This window comes from Dipodomys spectabilis, unplaced genomic scaffold (genome assembly GCF_019054845.1).
Source record: "Dipodomys spectabilis isolate Male_0828 unplaced genomic scaffold, ASM1905484v1 ptg000796l, whole genome shotgun sequence".
In the NCBI taxonomy this organism is placed as follows: Eukaryota; Metazoa; Chordata; class Mammalia; order Rodentia; family Heteromyidae; genus Dipodomys; species Dipodomys spectabilis.
In genome coordinates, this window is record NW_024871473.1 from 69,883 (window position 1) to 85,177 (window position 15,295).

The 15,295-nt window shown below is 57.0% G+C and overlaps 2 protein-coding genes across 2 annotated transcripts; both read right to left on the reverse strand.

The window, feature by feature from the left end:
* Nucleotides 1–1,024: 1,024 nt before the first annotated feature.
* Tprn (taperin) lies at nt 1,025–9,093 on the reverse strand. Its single transcript, XM_042673289.1, has 4 exons — nt 7,306–9,093; nt 1,803–2,028; nt 1,601–1,707; nt 1,025–1,496 (listed from the first exon to the last, which is right to left on the reverse strand). The coding sequence occupies exons 1-4, from the start codon at nt 9,091–9,093 to the stop codon at nt 1,434–1,436; spliced, it is 2,184 nt and encodes a 727-aa protein (XP_042529223.1). The 3' UTR covers nt 1,025–1,433.
* Nucleotides 9,094–13,936: 4,843 nt separating this feature from the next.
* Nucleotides 13,937–15,243, reverse strand: Tmem203 (transmembrane protein 203). The gene has a single exon (XM_042673293.1). The coding sequence runs from the start codon at nt 15,199–15,201 to the stop codon at nt 14,791–14,793; it is 411 nt and encodes a 136-aa protein (XP_042529227.1). The 5' UTR covers nt 15,202–15,243; the 3' UTR covers nt 13,937–14,790.
* Nucleotides 15,244–15,295: the final 52 nt, after the last annotated feature.

A 15,295-nucleotide genomic window follows, 5' to 3' on the forward strand; every position in this document is an offset into this window, starting at 1 on the left:
TTTGTATCCCATACCCGTTCCTCTGTACCACGTTATCCAGTCTGATGAACCACTGTTGATGCAGAGTTGCATGCCCTCAACCACACACAAGTTATTGCCCAGGTGCTGCTTGGCAGAACCAGAGAACAGCCCATCCTGTCCTAGAGAACCACACCAAAACCGCTCTTTCCTGATCCTGGTCATGCAGTTTCTTCTTGAATTCTCCAGGAGAGGATACCTGTGTTCAGTGCCTGGGAAGGTTTTGCCTAGTGCTGTAGATGACCCTAGCTCTGTACTGTAGCTGCCCAGGCCCATACACCCATCATTATTCCCAAGTGGATAGCCCTGTCTACTGCCTGATCCTTTCACTAAGACTTACAGGTCAGCAGGCTCTTCTGTGCCTAGTGAGAAAGAATTACAACGCTCTGTCCAGCCTTGCCCATGCAGTACATTCTGCCCTGCTCTTGGTCCCCTTCAGGCTCCTGGTCTCTCAGTAATGCCACTTAAGACTTGATAACACCCACGACCGACAAAAAAAAAAAATCACAACATGCCGGGCGCTGGTGGCTCACACCTGTAATCCTAGCTACTCAGGAGGCTGAGATCTGAGGATCGCGGTTCAAAGCCAGCCAGGGCAGGAGAGACCGTGAGACTCCTATCTCCAATAAACCACCAGAAAACCGGAAGTGGCGCTGTAGCTCAAGTGGTAGAGCGCTCGCCTTGAGCTGAAGAGCTGAGGGACAGCGCCCAGGCCCAGAGTTCAAGCCCCATGACAAAAAAAAAAAAAAAGACTTGATAACAGCAACACTCATCCATCTGGGATTTACCTCTGTAGGTCACCAAGTTCCAGACCTGATGCACTGCATTCAGCAGGCCTAACTCCCATCTCCCAGTGACAGCTTGGGAAGGTGGGAGAGAGCCTGGACCAGCAGGACCTCAAGGTGCAAGGACATCAAATGGGCCACCTCACATCCCCTGGTAGAGGGCCCCCAGGCTGACCCCCAGTGTCCCCACTGTGGGCCACACATGGGAGGGAGCAGCAGCCTTATCCAATGCGGTTTATTGGATCCAACATCAGAGGCAAGAAACAAACCTGCCATTTATCACAAAGGGTAGACTAAATCCATCGGGGTGGGATTAGAGTCCTGCAGACAGCACCTTGCCCCAGAAACACCTGTGACGACAGGAGGCTGGGAGGCAACCTTGGTCTGGGGCAAGTCTGCTCAGGCCCTCACCTAGTCACAGACAGGCCACTGGATGGACTTCAGCCCTCCCCACTTTTCCTTGGAGATCCTGAATGGGTCAGACAGACCTAGCCAACGGCAGGAGTAAGCACAGGTAGGAAGAAATGTGGAGCACAGCCAGGATGAAGGTAAGAACGGGGGTGGGGGGGAGGGGCACAGGACTCCTCGGCTCCCAGCCACCCCCTCAGCTATGACTTGGCAGTCCTGGCGTCAGAAATAGAGGGCTGGCTCACTGCGGAAGTCCGAGAGGTCGTTCTGACTGGCAGGTGTGAGCTGAGAAAAAGGAGAGATGTAAGCAGTGGGGCCTGCCCAGGTACTACTTCCCCTTCCCCACAGCCCTCAGAGCTGAGGGGGTCCCCCCACCCGCCCTGGCTCACCATGACTTCTTTCAATGGAGGCTCCATCTCACTGGGAACCTGCACCACTGTCTGCTCCTGCCATCTGCTGAAGGCCATGGAGTGCTTTGGAGTGTAGCAGGACAGGCCTGTGGGCCAAGCAGACCAGGCATGGGCACATGAACATGCAGCCCCATCTCCACCCCCCCCCCCAGGCTGTCCATATGAGCAGATGGGCATTCACCTGAGCTGCCATCTGGGAGCCGGGGGTTCTCAGGCCCCACACTGCTCACAAATGTGGCTCGGGGTAGGAAGAGAGAAAAGGGCTTCTCCTCTGAGCCAGGTTCCTCTTCATCTTCTTCCTCCTCCACTTCCTCCTCCTCCTCTGCCTCTTCCTCCTGTACCAGGGAGCTCTCGGAAGGGTACTCAAATGTTGTCTGCAGGCTCTTGTCATTGAAGGAGATTTTCATCTGAGAGCAAGAGTTGTCATCAGGGCCCCACCACACAGCTAGGCACGAGCTGAACAGCACTGTCACCACAGAGACTCAGAGCAGAGGAAGAAGTCCTCCAACCTGGAGCTGCACAACCTACCCAGCCCCCACCCTCATCAGTGGCAGGTCCTAAAGCCATGTTCCTTGGCTTCCTGGCACCACACTTCCTGCCTGGGAAGGTGGCTCAGTGGTAGAGTGCTTGCCTTGCATGCCTGAGGCCCTGGGTTCAATTCCTTAGCACCACATAAGCAAAAAACAAAAAGCTGGAAGTAGTGCTGTGTCTCAAGTGGTAGAGTGCTTGCCTTGCATGCATGAGGCCCTGGGTTCGATTCCTCAGCACCACATAAGCAAAAAGAAAAAAGCTCGAAGCAGCGCTGTGGCTCAAGTGGTAGAGCGCTAGCCTTGAGCTAAAGAGCTGAGGGACAGCGCCCAGGCCCAGAGTTCAGGCCCCACAACTGGACTCAAAAAAACAAAACAAACAAAAGACCAGGCAGTAGAAAGGCAGCACCAGGAGCCATAGCTCATTTAACAGACTGGATGAGAAGTTCCACAAAGCCTGAAGAACACTGATCCCAATGCCTAGCCTGCTGCCTGCCCCACAAGCTTTACTAGTTTTTTTTTGTTTTGTTTCGTTTTGTCTTTTGGAGGGGTCAGTCATGGGGCTTGAACTCAGGGCCTGGGCACTGTCCCTGGCCTCTTTTGTTCAAGGCTAGTGTTCTACCACTTGAGCTACAGCACCCTTCCAGTCTTCTGGTGGTTTATTGGAGTCTCTCAGACTTTCCTGCCCAGGCTGGCTTTGAACCACGATCCTCAGATCTCAGCCTCTTGAGTAGCTAGGATGACAGGCATGAGCCACTGGCACCCGGTGAAGCTCTAGAATTTTATGTTCAAACAAATTCTCCCCTGTTCTAGTATCCTGGGCTGCTGGCTCCAAAGGGTAGCAAGGCAGGCAGGAGCAGAGGGCTGTAAGCATTCTCGGGATCTCCCAGTCAGCCACTAGTGCTGGGGCAAGGAATCCTGTGGCCAGGCCTTGCCAGGCGAAGACTCACTCCCACAACTGAGTGGCTCTCCCAGGCCTGCTCTACCCAGCCCATTCTGGGCCTGGCAGGTCAGTAATGAATATGAGCAGCCACTAGCCTACAGCAGATGGAAGCAGTCCTGCTGGGGCTGCTGTCGAAATATTAAACTCTTGGGCACAGGACACCAGCAAGCCAGCTCAAGTTCCCCCTTCTCCCCTGGAAGGAGCCAGAGGCAGGAGCAGCCCCAGACAGCCCAGAGTACCAGGAGCAGCCCCAGACAGTTCCAGGGCAGCCTCGGCCTTTAGGACAGGTGGGGACCGGGCAGGAAGGCTGGGCTTGCCCTGAGGCAGCATGGAGAGCATGGTATGGTCGCAGGATACCCACAAGGGCCCAGCAGGAGCAAAAGCCTCTACAGTGAGCCAGCACCCAGGAATGAACACACACTCTCCTGTCTCTTGCTCTCTCCATCAAGGGCCAGAATGTGGGGAAAGGGACGCTGAGCCTGAGCTAGCTTCCCTGCCTCAGTGCTCACACACAGAGCTACAGCTACTTGGCCACTCTCCCTTCCCCTCACTACCCCAAACACCCTAGACGTCTTCACAGATGAGTGGCCTGGGAGATGAGCAGGCAGGTCAGACAAATAAAGTTGCAAAATATCCGCTCCTGTCATATGCAAGCGTGCCTCCTGTAGCCTGCCCTCACTGCAGGCCCTGCCAACGCTCCAACTGTGGTCCTGTGAGACACAGTAAGGGGCAGCCACCTGAAGCCACAGGCTCCCCACCCACTGCCAGCCAGCTTGGGCATGGTGTCCTTGGCCCTCCCAGACAGATACCCCAGGCACAGCCCAAGGCACATAGGACTGTCAAGCTGGGTTCCACCCCAAAGTGAACAGGATTCCCGGGTGGCCCCGGGGTCCATGATGCCCTCCAGGCCCATCCCCCATAGCTGGGAACGCACCAAGACCAGCTGCCAGGGCCTGGCCGGATTAGCATGCCCTCATTAGTCCGCATGACCAACTCCAAGCAGGGAGGCTGGGCACACGTGGGCACTGAGGCTGGCACAGCCTGGCCAGGCTGGGAGCGTGGGGGTGCTCACAGGCCTCCTGCCCCAGCCAGGGTCCAGGCCTCCAGCCTGCTTTGTCTCCTGGCTGGGTCAGTGCCGTGCGAATCTCACAGGTCTCCCTCCCACTTAAGAGTACAGGCCGGCAGGTCACAGGACACCTCGTGACTCAGGCGGCCAGAGCTGGGGCACACTCTGCAGACTGGGCCGACAGAATAGATGGGGAGAGTGGCCCAGGTCTAGCATGGAAATGTCCGTTGCCAGTGGCTGAGGGACCTGGCCCAACCCACCCCACACAGCAGGTGAGGGCGAAGCCTCCGGTCCCACAGGGCCCTTTTGTTCTCCCTAACTAGCCCTGCCCATGCACACCCAGCTTGGGTTACTGGTGGGTATCCACCCTAGATTCAGGGCTGAGAAACTGGGCTCAACCTGCCTGGCTAGAGGAGTATGTCCAGCCTGGCCCTGCCCCCACTCTCCTATCCACACTGGCTGCTGCCCATCCCCCAGGGACCCAGTAGGAGCACACTAGACCAGGGTTGCACAGCTGGAAGTCCACAGCCATCAGGAGACCCAAGGCAGCCCCTGTGCCAGAAGAGAAGCTGCCTGGCGCAGGCTCCAGAAAAGAACAATACACAAGGGACACCCTCCCTGAAGAGCTGGGGGAAGGAGGGGGAGAGGAAAAAGAAAAGGAGAGGAGACTCTCCTATGGGGAAGGGAGGCAGGGAGAGTGTCAACCACCTGTGAGGGTCCAGACGGGTGGGAGGGAGGTCACTGCAAGAGCAGACGGGCATCACACAGCCACAGCCAAGCACACAAGTCAGGGTGGAGGTGACACTGGAGGGGAGAGCGGAGGCCTGGGCATTATGACTGAACTGGAGGACACTGACGTGCTTGGGTGGGGCACAGACCAGGAAGTAGAGAGAGAACGGAGCAGACAGACAGGTAGGAGCCAGGACAGGTGCTTCTCCATAAAGAAGGGAGGCTGCCAGTGCTGAGTCCTGAGGGAGGAGAGGAGGCCAGTGTGAGAAGGGGTTAAAGGACACCACATCTGCCAGGAAACTGGGGTGGGGTGGGGCAGGGCTGGGACATGCAGCAGGAGGGACAGATAACCTAAATGGGCATGTTTCTGGGGCCCTGGCCAGCGCTGAGGACACCCTCACCGTCCAGACAGTTAATGTGGGCCCTAAGTTTGGATGAGGGCATGACACCATCTGAGATGCTGTCAGATCAGACTGTCCCACCCCACCCGCTGCCAGACGCCCGCAGAAGAGATGCTCCTCACCTGCACCTCGGGAAAGCCACCAACTCTCTCACCACGGCCAGGGGTCACCAGGCTGGGGATCAAGCAAGCAGTCTACCTCTAGGTCCCCTGGCTCTGTATTCCACTCCCCTACCCCTCAGGAGGAAGACCAACACGGGTTCAAGCACAGCTTTGGTACCAAGGTGAGGGCTACAGGAAAAACCACTTGGAGCACCTTGGGTCCCTTCTCCCTGATGGAGTGCCCGGTTCCAGGGCTGCAGGAAGGAGGGATGTCAGGAGAAGGGTGAAGTGCGTGCAGTCCTGCAGTTCTGAAAAGCCCAAGCAGCCTCTCACTCTGTCCCACCCCTCAGGCGGTGGCTCTTGCCAGGCAAGGCAGCTGGTACACGGGCAGAAAGGACGTCACAACACGTACACAGTGCTGCTACAAGGAGGGTCCTGCCTAGACCACCTGGCCATAACAGGCTCTGCCCATCTGGCCCCCCAACTTGCTCAAGCTGGCATAGAGCCACAGCCAGGAAAAGGTTGATGGCCAGCGCTTGCTGCCGTCTCCCAGCTGCCTCCCGTGACCCCTTCAGCTCCAGATCCCCCTGACTCCACCCAGCCCAAGAGGGACCGGCCAGGCTCTCAGCAGCAGCCTTGGAGGGTAGAAACAGCTAGGAAGAAGCCAGGCTCATGGTGAAAGAGACCTGAGGATAAGGACTCTAGAACCAGGAAATTTAACTCAGCTCCTGACCCACAAGCCTCCCTCACCTCAGCTTCATGAAGGACGCTATCCTAACTCACCTACACCAGAGACATTACCGTGACATCACTTCTAGGACAAGCATAGAAAGGGGTCACCTCAGAGCAGTCAAGATCAAACTCAAAAGGCAGGGGAAGGAGAGGACAAGAGGGTAGGACTCGGAGTAGAGAGCATGGTGGCAGAGGGAGCCATGACCAACAGGAGGTGCCCCCCCCCCCCCCCGGCCGTAGTGAAATCACAGCAATGGCTGAAGTGGCAGATGGGGTCAGCAGGAGGGCTGCTGACCTGAACCTAGAAGAGGAGATGGGGCAGGAAGGAGAGGAATCTCCATGGACTATGCTTGTTTAATTTGCTTAGCAGTATGAGAACTTAGTATGGGGGAGCAGAGGACGGGAGGGAAGAAGAGAGGGAGGTCCAGAGAAAGAGGGGGGAAGAGGGGGAGAGAAGGAAAGAGACACACACAAAACAAAGAAGATGACACTGCTCGTTACAGGGAGCTCCAAGGCACAATCACCACTCTGTTGCCCAAGGAAACGGGAAAAGTAACAAGGGGAGCCGACACCTGCTGGACTCTGGAATGGACCCCCAGCCGCCACCTCAGTACCAGAGAAAGGCGCACCTGCCTTGTACCAGCTGACAGGGAGTCACGCAGGGCTGGCCTTGGAATTTGCCCCAGGGGACAAACTGAAACCCTGGAATAACCAGGAAGAATCTGAAAAACTCTTTCCTTGTACCCAGAGGGTTCCAAGCTACTGACTAGAGCCGACCTGGCAGTAAGGTGCACCTGGCCAGCCAGGTGCAAGCCTCCAGAAGGCTGTGCTTGGGTCTCTCTGCCTGACTGTCCTCCTGAGCAGCCCATGCTTGCACAAATCCAGGGGCCAACAAGCTCCAGGCCTGTGCCTTCAGGAGCTCACAGGTTGTGCTCCTTTGGCTGGTCTCCAGGTAAGGACCCAGTGGCATGGATATCACTGCTTTCTAAGGCCCCCTCCTTTAGGAGGCTTTTACCTGCTTGGCTAGCCCTCCCCTCCAGCTGTGCCCTGGTCCATCAGGGCTCCACAGCTCCTGGTCTAGTTCTTCTCCAGGAAGCCTCCCTACTAGCCCAGGTGTCCCAGGCATAGAAGAAAACATGGTGTCTGTAGCTGCCCCCCGCCCCCCACTGCCATCTCCCCGCTGACCTTCTTCCTTGAGGAACCAGCCTTGGTGAGGCAGGACTTCTGCAAGGCCAGGTAGCCACCGATCACCTCAATCTCGTGCACTGTAGGGTAGCGCTTCTTTAGGGTGCTCTCCAGAGCAGCATGGGATCCCAAGGGGCCAGCAGCCTCCTCCTCCTCAGCCTCCCTTGGCTGGGACTCCCCATTGGCCTGGCTGAATCGTGGTTCTTGACAGGCCCCTGGCTTCCTCTTGGGCACCACTGTGAACGTGTTGTTGCCTCGGTGCTGGAGTTCCAATGGGTGCCCAGGCCTGGTGGGGTGCAGGTGGTGCTGGAGAGTTACACCAACCCCTGAGCAGGGCAGTTTGGCTTCTTGAGGGGATGCTTCCTCTTCGGAGTCCACCTCATCAATGAATGTGACCGGCAGTCCTGGCCGCCCAGGTTCCCGGCTGTCCTTGGCCAAGCCCTCAGAGGGCTGCGTTTCAGCGGTGGCCGGTAGGAAGAGGGGAGGGGAGGATGGCCTCTGACTTTCGGCAGCCCGATCTGTGAGGGTGGGAGCCGGCCATGGCCCCAGGACCACCGAGAGGCCCCTCTCAGGGTCTGGCGCCCCATCCCCTCCGGACGCCAGCTGGCCTCCGAGCTTCTGGCGCTGAGAGGCCCGGCCCACCTCTCCCTTTGGCAGCTCGGCGGACTGCCTGCCCCCGGAGGGAGGGTGCCCGGAGGCCTTGCGCTTGGGGATGAACAGGAAGGAGTTCCGGGAGTTCGCGCGGAGGCTGGCCAGGGCCCGGGCCTGGAGGTCCCCTGGAGGGATGGTCTCCAAGTCCGGCTTGGGGGCCGGCCTGATCTCGAAGGCGTCGTTGGCGCTGGTGGCGGCGGAGACCCCCCGGCGCTGGCTGGGACTGGCACTGACGGGGCTGGGCGCCGGGACGGCGGGGGACGCGACTGGAGTGGCACTCGGGGTCCCGGGGCTGGGGGGCGGAGGGAGGCCGGGCTCCCCCGACACTGCCTTTGGCTTCCACTCGCCGGGCGCGGGGTTGGCAGGGCCGGCGTGGGGCTCGGGGCCCGCGGGCGCGCGCAGAGGCGGGCGGTCCGGGCCGCGGGGCAGGCCCCGGGGGTGGACGGTGAAGGAGTTGGCGCCGGTCTTCTGCAGGAAGTCCCGGCGCCGGTCCCCGGCGTCCCCTCCGCCGCCGGGGCGCCCCGGCTCGGAGCTGGGGGGTCGCGGGGCGGCGGGCGGCGCGGGAGCGCCGGGGGGCCCGGGCGGAGCCGCGCGCGCGGGCCGGCGGAGGGGCGCGCGCGGGCCGGCGGGCGGCGGCGCGGGCAGCGGGAGCGGCGGCGGCGCGGGGCGGGCGCGCTCCGGGCTCCCGCGGCGGCACGGCGCGGCGGGCGGGTCGAACTTCTCCAGCAGGCGGCTGACGCGCCCGGGCGGCGGCGCCTCGTACACCACCACCTCGGCCGCGCGGAGGCCGGCGGCGGGCGGCGCGGCGGGCGCGAAGCCGGGCGCCGCCTCGATGATGAGGATGCCGTCGGCGCGGATGGCGCGCACGCCCGGCACGCGGCGGTACAGCTCCAGCAGCGGCGGCGCCGGCCGCGCCCCGCGCCGCCGCTCCGACTCCAGCCGCATGAACGGGTTCTCGCGCAGCGGGCCCAGGCTGTCCGCCAGCACCAGCCGCTCGGCCGACCCCGCCGACGCCGCGCCGGGCCCGGGGCCCGCGCCCAGGGCGGCCAGCTTGGCCCGCCTCCGCTCCAGGATCTCGCGCTTCCAGGCGGGCATGGCGGCGCGCGGCGCGGGGCCCGGCCGCCCCAGGCTGGCCATGCTGCGGACTCCGCCGCCGACGGAACTGCGCGGGCGGCCGGACCCGAGGCACCCGGCCTCTCTCGACGCCGCGCCGCGCCACGCCCCCCTCGGCTGCCGCCCATTGGGCGAGAGCTCCGCCTACGACCCGGAGTTGGCCGTCGACGCGGCTGATTGGAGGACGCTCGGCCGGGCCCCGCCCCGTGGTCGCGTCATTGGCCAGGCCTCGCGGTGAGGGGGCGTGTCCCGGGAACACCCCTGCCTTGGCGCCGCTCTCCCGTGAACTTCACTTCCGCCTCTGCGCGCTGGGTCTGGGGCGCCCGGAACCGGGCTGGGGAAGCCCCGGGGCTGACCCTGAGGCCCGGCGCCTGTATTGACCTTGCTGGGCCCGGGACCTACACCTGCCGCTACACCTGCTTCTCACCTCCGGGCCACGGGCCACAGGGCAGGTGGGGCGCCCGCTCCGACCCTCCAGGTGTGCATGCCGAGGGTCAGCCTCACCTGGGCAGGGCCCGTCTGTGGAGGCCCCGGAAGGCAGGCTTAGGCCTGGCTTCCCGCCTCCGGCCGGCCCCGTGCCACCCCCGACGTGCGGGATGGCCTCCCGGCCGACAGGATCTCAGAAAGCCAAGATGTCTTTTTTTTTTTTTTTCCCCAGTCCTGGGTCTTGGGCCTGGGCACTGTCCCTGAGCTTCTTTTGCTCAAGGCTAGCACTTTACCACTTAAGCCACAGTGTCACTTCCAGCATTTTCTATTTGTGTGGTACTGAGGAATTGAACCCAGGGCCTCATCCATGCTAGGCCAGCACTCTACCACTGAGCCACATTCCCAGCTCTGGAGTGCTGAGATTTTACAGGTATGTCCCACCACATCCAGTATATGCTTAGCAGTTCAACACCCCGATTGCCCAATTCCAAACTGACAAGATAAAATCAAACACATGAAAAACAAAATTTTTAAAAATCACAAGGAAAACCACTTCAAGGTTCAGTTTGACCTAGGACTGGTGGCTCACACCTGTAATCCTAGTCCCGAGGGTCAATGGTTTGAGGTCAGCTGAAGCAGAAAAGTCTATCTCCAAAATAACCAGCAAAAAGCCAGGATGCAGGTGTGGCTCAAGTGGTTGAGGGTCAGCTACTGCAATCAAACCCTGGGGGGGGGGGAGGGGGGGAGGAGCCAGCCACCTAAGAAAGTGATCGCAAAAGTTGAGTTGACTGAACCCCATCCCAGACAAAGGGGACAAAGTTAACTCCACTGGTCAGGCTGCTGTGCTAGAGCAGAGGTCAACACACCTGCTCGCAACCAGCCAGACACTAAAGGTTTTAGCCTAGTGGTTTTCAACTGGGACAGGACAGTGTTTTTTTGTTTTTGTGGGTTTTTTTTTTTTTTTTTGGTCGGTTGTGGGGCTTGAACTCGGGGCCTGGGCACTGTCCCTCAGCTCTTCAGCTCAAGACGAGCACTCTACCACTTGAGCTACAGCGCCACTTCTGGTTTTCTGGTGGTTTATTGGAGATAGGAGTCTCACAGTCTTTCCTGCCTGGGCTGGCTTTGAACCGTGATCCTCAGATCTCAGCATCCTGAGTAGTCAGGATTACAGGTGTGAGCCACCAGCGCCCGGCTACAATGGGGACAGTTTTGTGTGTGTGTAACAATCCTGGGGCTTGAGCACACCTCCACCTCTGGCTTTTTTGTGTGTGTGTAGTGGTTAACTGGAGACAGGACTTTGATGCCTGGGCTGGCTCTGAACCTCAATCCTAATATCTCAACCTCCTGAGTAGCTAGGATTACACCACCAAGCTCAACATAGAAAATATTATTCCCCCAGGGCACTTGGCAAAGTAGAGATAAACTTTGGGTTGTAGTAAGTGAAGTGTGGGAGTGGCACCCAGTGAATAGGAGTGCTCTGCTAATTACCTACATCCTCAAGACAGTCTTTCCTGCAACTACAATAAAGACCCAGCCCAAAGAGCTGAGTGCTGAGGAGGAACAATGCACTCTACATGCCACTCCTGTTGTGTCACAGATTCACCTTTGTGAGTGGGTGTGCAAATGTGCCAGTAGAAGGTTTTAAACTCAAGGCAAAGTACTCACTTGGCGCTTGATGGTTAGATTGTTCTGCCCAGGCAAGGCACAAACCTCAGTTCTCCAGGTCTCAGCCTCCTGAAAAGCTAGGATTACAGGCTTAAGCCACCAGTGCCATTCATCTTTTGTTTTTGTTTTGGTAGTTTGAGCTCAAGGCCCCCAGCTTGGCAGGCCAGGTGCTCTGTCACACCTCCAAGCACTTTTTGCTTCAATTTTTTTCAGGTAAAGTCATATTTTTTTTCATCCACGGCCAGCCTCAGATTACAATCTTCCCAAGGCTTCTTTTGTAGCAAGGATACAAGCCAGTACCATCATGTCCAGTTTATTGAGATAGGATCTCAGTGACATTTTGCCTAGGCTGGCTTTGAGCCTTGATCCTCCCGGTCTTCACCTACTCCAGATACTGAGGGTAGCTGAGATGACAGGCGTGAGACACAGGGCCAGCTAACCTTTGCTTTTTGTTGTTGTTGTTGTTGTTTGTAACAGACAGCTGAGCCAGGCACTGGCATCTCAAGCCTCTGTAATCCCAGATCTCAGGATCACATTTGAAGCCAGCCTGGGTAGGAAAATCCATAAGACGTTTAATATCCAATTAACCACCACAACGTCAGCAGTGAGCTGTGCCTCAAGCAGGAGAGTGCATCTTCAACAAAAAAGTAAATAAAAATAAAAAAAGCTCAGGGACAGCACCCAGCCCTGAGTTAAAGCTCTAAGATGGGAAATAAATAAGTAAATAAAGGCCACATTCAAGTGGCCCAGGCAGGAAATGAGACCCTATCTCAGAGACAAATGTATAAGCTGGATGCCAGTGCCTTATGCTTGTAATCCTAGTTACTCAGGAGGCTGAGATCAAAGTAGCACAATTCAAAGCCAACTCAGGCAGAAAAGTCTTCAAGACTTCCTCTCCAAAATTACCGGCAAAAATCTGGACTGGAGGCATAACTCAATTGGTAGAGTACCTGCTGAGCAAGAAAGCTCAGTGAGCAAGAGGCTCTGAGTTCAAACCCTGGTTCCAGCCAAAAACAAAATAAAAATAAAAAGTGGGGCTAGGAAGGTGGCTCAGTAGTAGAGCGCTTGCCTTGCATGCATGAGGCCCTGGGTTCGATTCCCCAGCACCACATAAGCAAAAAGAAAAAAGCCGGAAGTGGCGCTGTGGCTCAAGTGGTAGAGCGGTATCCTTGAGCTGAAGAGCTGAGGGATAGCGCCCAAGCCCAGAGTTCAGGCCCCACGACTGGACCCAAAATAAATAAAAATAAATAAATAAAAAGTGGCTGGAGCCATGGCTCAGCAGTAAAGCACCTGCCTGGAAAGCATGAAACATTCAATTCAAACCCCAGTACCAACATCAAAAAAGAAACTGTCAAAACCGTCCTTAGTCCATGGGTCATACCCAAACAGGCCTCAAGTTTTGGATGTGGTTGTGTAATTCCAGCACTTGGGAGGTTGAGGTATGAGGACCAAAAATTTAAGACCAGCCTGGGCTTCATAATCACACTGTCTCAACAAGCGAACAAAAAAAGATGCCGGGTACAGGAAGCACACGCCTGTAATCGGAACGACTCAGGAGGCTGAAATGTGAAGAGCTCAGGTAAATGCTAGCCTGGGCAGGATGGCCTGTGAGACTCTTATCTCCAATTAACCACCAGAAAAAAAAACAGAAGTGACCTGTGGCTCAAAGTGGTAGAGCACTAGCCTTGAGCTCAAAAGCTCAGGACAGTGCCCAGGCCCTGAGTTCAAGCCCTACAACTGACCAAAAAAAAAATGGGGGTGTGGGGGCATAGTTCAAGTGGTAGAGTGAAAGGGAGATCCTAGGATCAATCTCCAGTACTGCCATAAGTAGAGACCCAACAGACAACATACCAGTACAAAGCTTCTTGGCCTAAAAACAACTTTAAATTACAGAAACAAGACAGGCCTCAGGCCATTGTCTGCCATCCCTATACAGGGGCCCAAAGGAAGCTCAGGCACACTTGAAAGAAGTCACGAGCCAGGTGCCAGTGGCTCATACCTAGCTAATCAGGAAGCTGAAATCTGAGGATCATGGTCCAAAGCCAGCCAGGGCAGGAAAGTACATGAGACTTTTTTTTTTTTTTTCCCTCAGTCATAGGGCTTGAACTCTGGACCTGGGCGCTGTCCCTCAGCTCTTCAACTCAAGGCTAGTGCTCCACTTGAGCCACAGCACCACTTCCAGTTTTCTGAGTAGTTTGTTGGAGATAAGAGTCTCATGGACTTTCTTGCTCGGGCTGGCTTTGAACGGCAATCCTCAGATCTCAGCCTCCTGAGTAGCTAGGACTACAGGCTTGAGCCACCAGCACTGGGCTCCATGAGATTCTTATCTCCAATTAACCACCAGAAAACCAGAAGTAGCACTGTGGCTCAAGCAGTAGAGCACCCGTCTTGAGCTGAAAACCTCAGGGAGAGTGCCCAGGCCCAGAGTTCAAGCCCCCAACCGACCAAAAAAAAAAAAAAAAAAAGTCATGAAAACCATCAGATCCTCAACTCTGGCCTAGATCTTTGTCCCCTACCTGGGGATGAGAAAGTAAAGCAAATTACTACCTCCTAAAGCAAGAAACACTACCCTTTATGCTCTAGGCACATGATTAGGCCGAACAGAGCTCTTGAATCTGGTCCACCAGCTTCTGGCACAACAGCATCTCGAAGGTGAATTTGAGGCTAAGTACTGTGGCAGGTCCACCTACAACCCCAATTCTGAATCCAGTCACTCCACACAGCACAGAGTGTGTCAGCATTCATCTCATTCAAACCTTGAGAAGCACAGACATGATTGATCATTTCAGGAAAACATTCTTATTTTATTTTCATTTTCACCTCAGCAAATGCTCTCATTTGGCACCAAATTGGCCTCAAGCACCAAATTGGCCAACAAACCTGGGCTGTCCACAAGCTCCCATGCGTAGGTCTCCGTGCTCATGTGCATCAGTGCACCCCTTTCTGTCTTTAATCTCTTAGGGAAGCCTAAATTTGCCTATAAGGTGGTGGCAGAAGCTTGGGAAGCTGTAGTTTACTGAGATAGGAAGCCAAGCAATGCCTGATACCAGAGTTCTTTTCTCGGGTGGCAGATACCCAGATAGGGTCCTTATTGTAATCGATTCGGCTTCCTTCCGTCTCTTTCTGGGCTGGGATGAAGAAAGAGCCATTCTCCGATGGCACAGTGGAGAAGATGCAAACTGCTTCTTATTTTCAGACCTCAACCATCTAAGAACCAAAGTCTGGCCTGCATAGATGGAGCTGTGAGCTTTTAGGTCAGTGGTGCTGGCAAGACAAAATCCCTGAGTCCAGATTTATTGCCTTTGTAAAGGAGTACTTCTCTAAGACCTATAGAAAATGCTCAGAGCTCGTTGGGACAGTCTGCCAGTGTGAGAATTCCAAAGTCAAGAGTTCAGAGCTATTTCTGCTAGGACCCCTCTCAGGATCTCATCGGTTCAGGATTAGCTATTCAAAGCATGAACAACAGGAAACAAATCGCATGGATCAAGGCTGCTCGCGTTCCTCAGAAGTGACTGGCAGGGAGAGAAAAGTGCTCGCTCAGCGGGGCAGTCAGTCACTGCCCTCTCCTCCGATGTGGCCCAAGCAAGGCCGCGGGTGAAGGTCCAGCTCTTCCCGGGCCCCAGAGAGAAGCTAGTTGACGCGGCAAGCGCGGATCATGAGCAGCTGCAGGAGAATAAAGACCGGAGAGGTGATCAGGCCGAACCAGAGCTCTCGAGTCTGCTCCACCAGCTTCTGGCACAGCAGCATCTCGAAGACGAACTTGAGGCTCAGCACTGTGAGGACCCAGAAGAGGCGCAGCACAGCCAACCGCTTCTCGCCGTCCTGGAAGAGGCGCACGGACACGATGGTGGTGAAGTAGGTGCTGAGGCCGTCCGCGGCGAAGAAGGGCACGAACACGTTCCACCAGGAGAGGCCCGGGGCCAGGCCGTCCACCCGCAGCGCCAGCAGCACGGAGAACACCAGCAGGGCCAGCAGGTGCACGAAGATCTCGAAGGTGGCGAAGCCCAGCCACTGCACCAGCTCCCGCAGCGAGAAGAGCATCGCGCCGGCGGCGCGCGGGCCCGCTGGGCGCCGGCTGCGGCCGCTGTGAGCGCGGGGCGGCGGGCGGCCCGGCTCGCCCCCGGCCCCGGCCCCG

Excerpts from the sequence above, each read along its gene's own strand:
- Tprn (XM_042673289.1), bottom strand. The coding sequence starts at position 9,093 with ATGGCCAGCCTGGGGCGGCCGGGCCCCGCGCCGCGCGCCGCCATGCCC. Across the intron at positions 2,029-7,305 it reads CTGGTTCCTCAAGGAAGAAG|ATGAAAATCTCCTTCAATGA; the intron begins GTCAGCGGGGAG and ends TCTTGCTCTCAG. Across the intron at positions 1,708-1,802 it reads GCTCCCAGATGGCAGCTCAG|GCCTGTCCTGCTACACTCCA; the intron begins GTGAATGCCCAT and ends CTTGGCCCACAG.
- Tmem203 (XM_042673293.1), bottom strand. The coding sequence starts at position 15,201 with ATGCTCTTCTCGCTGCGGGAGCTGGTGCAGTGGCTGGGCTTCGCCACC.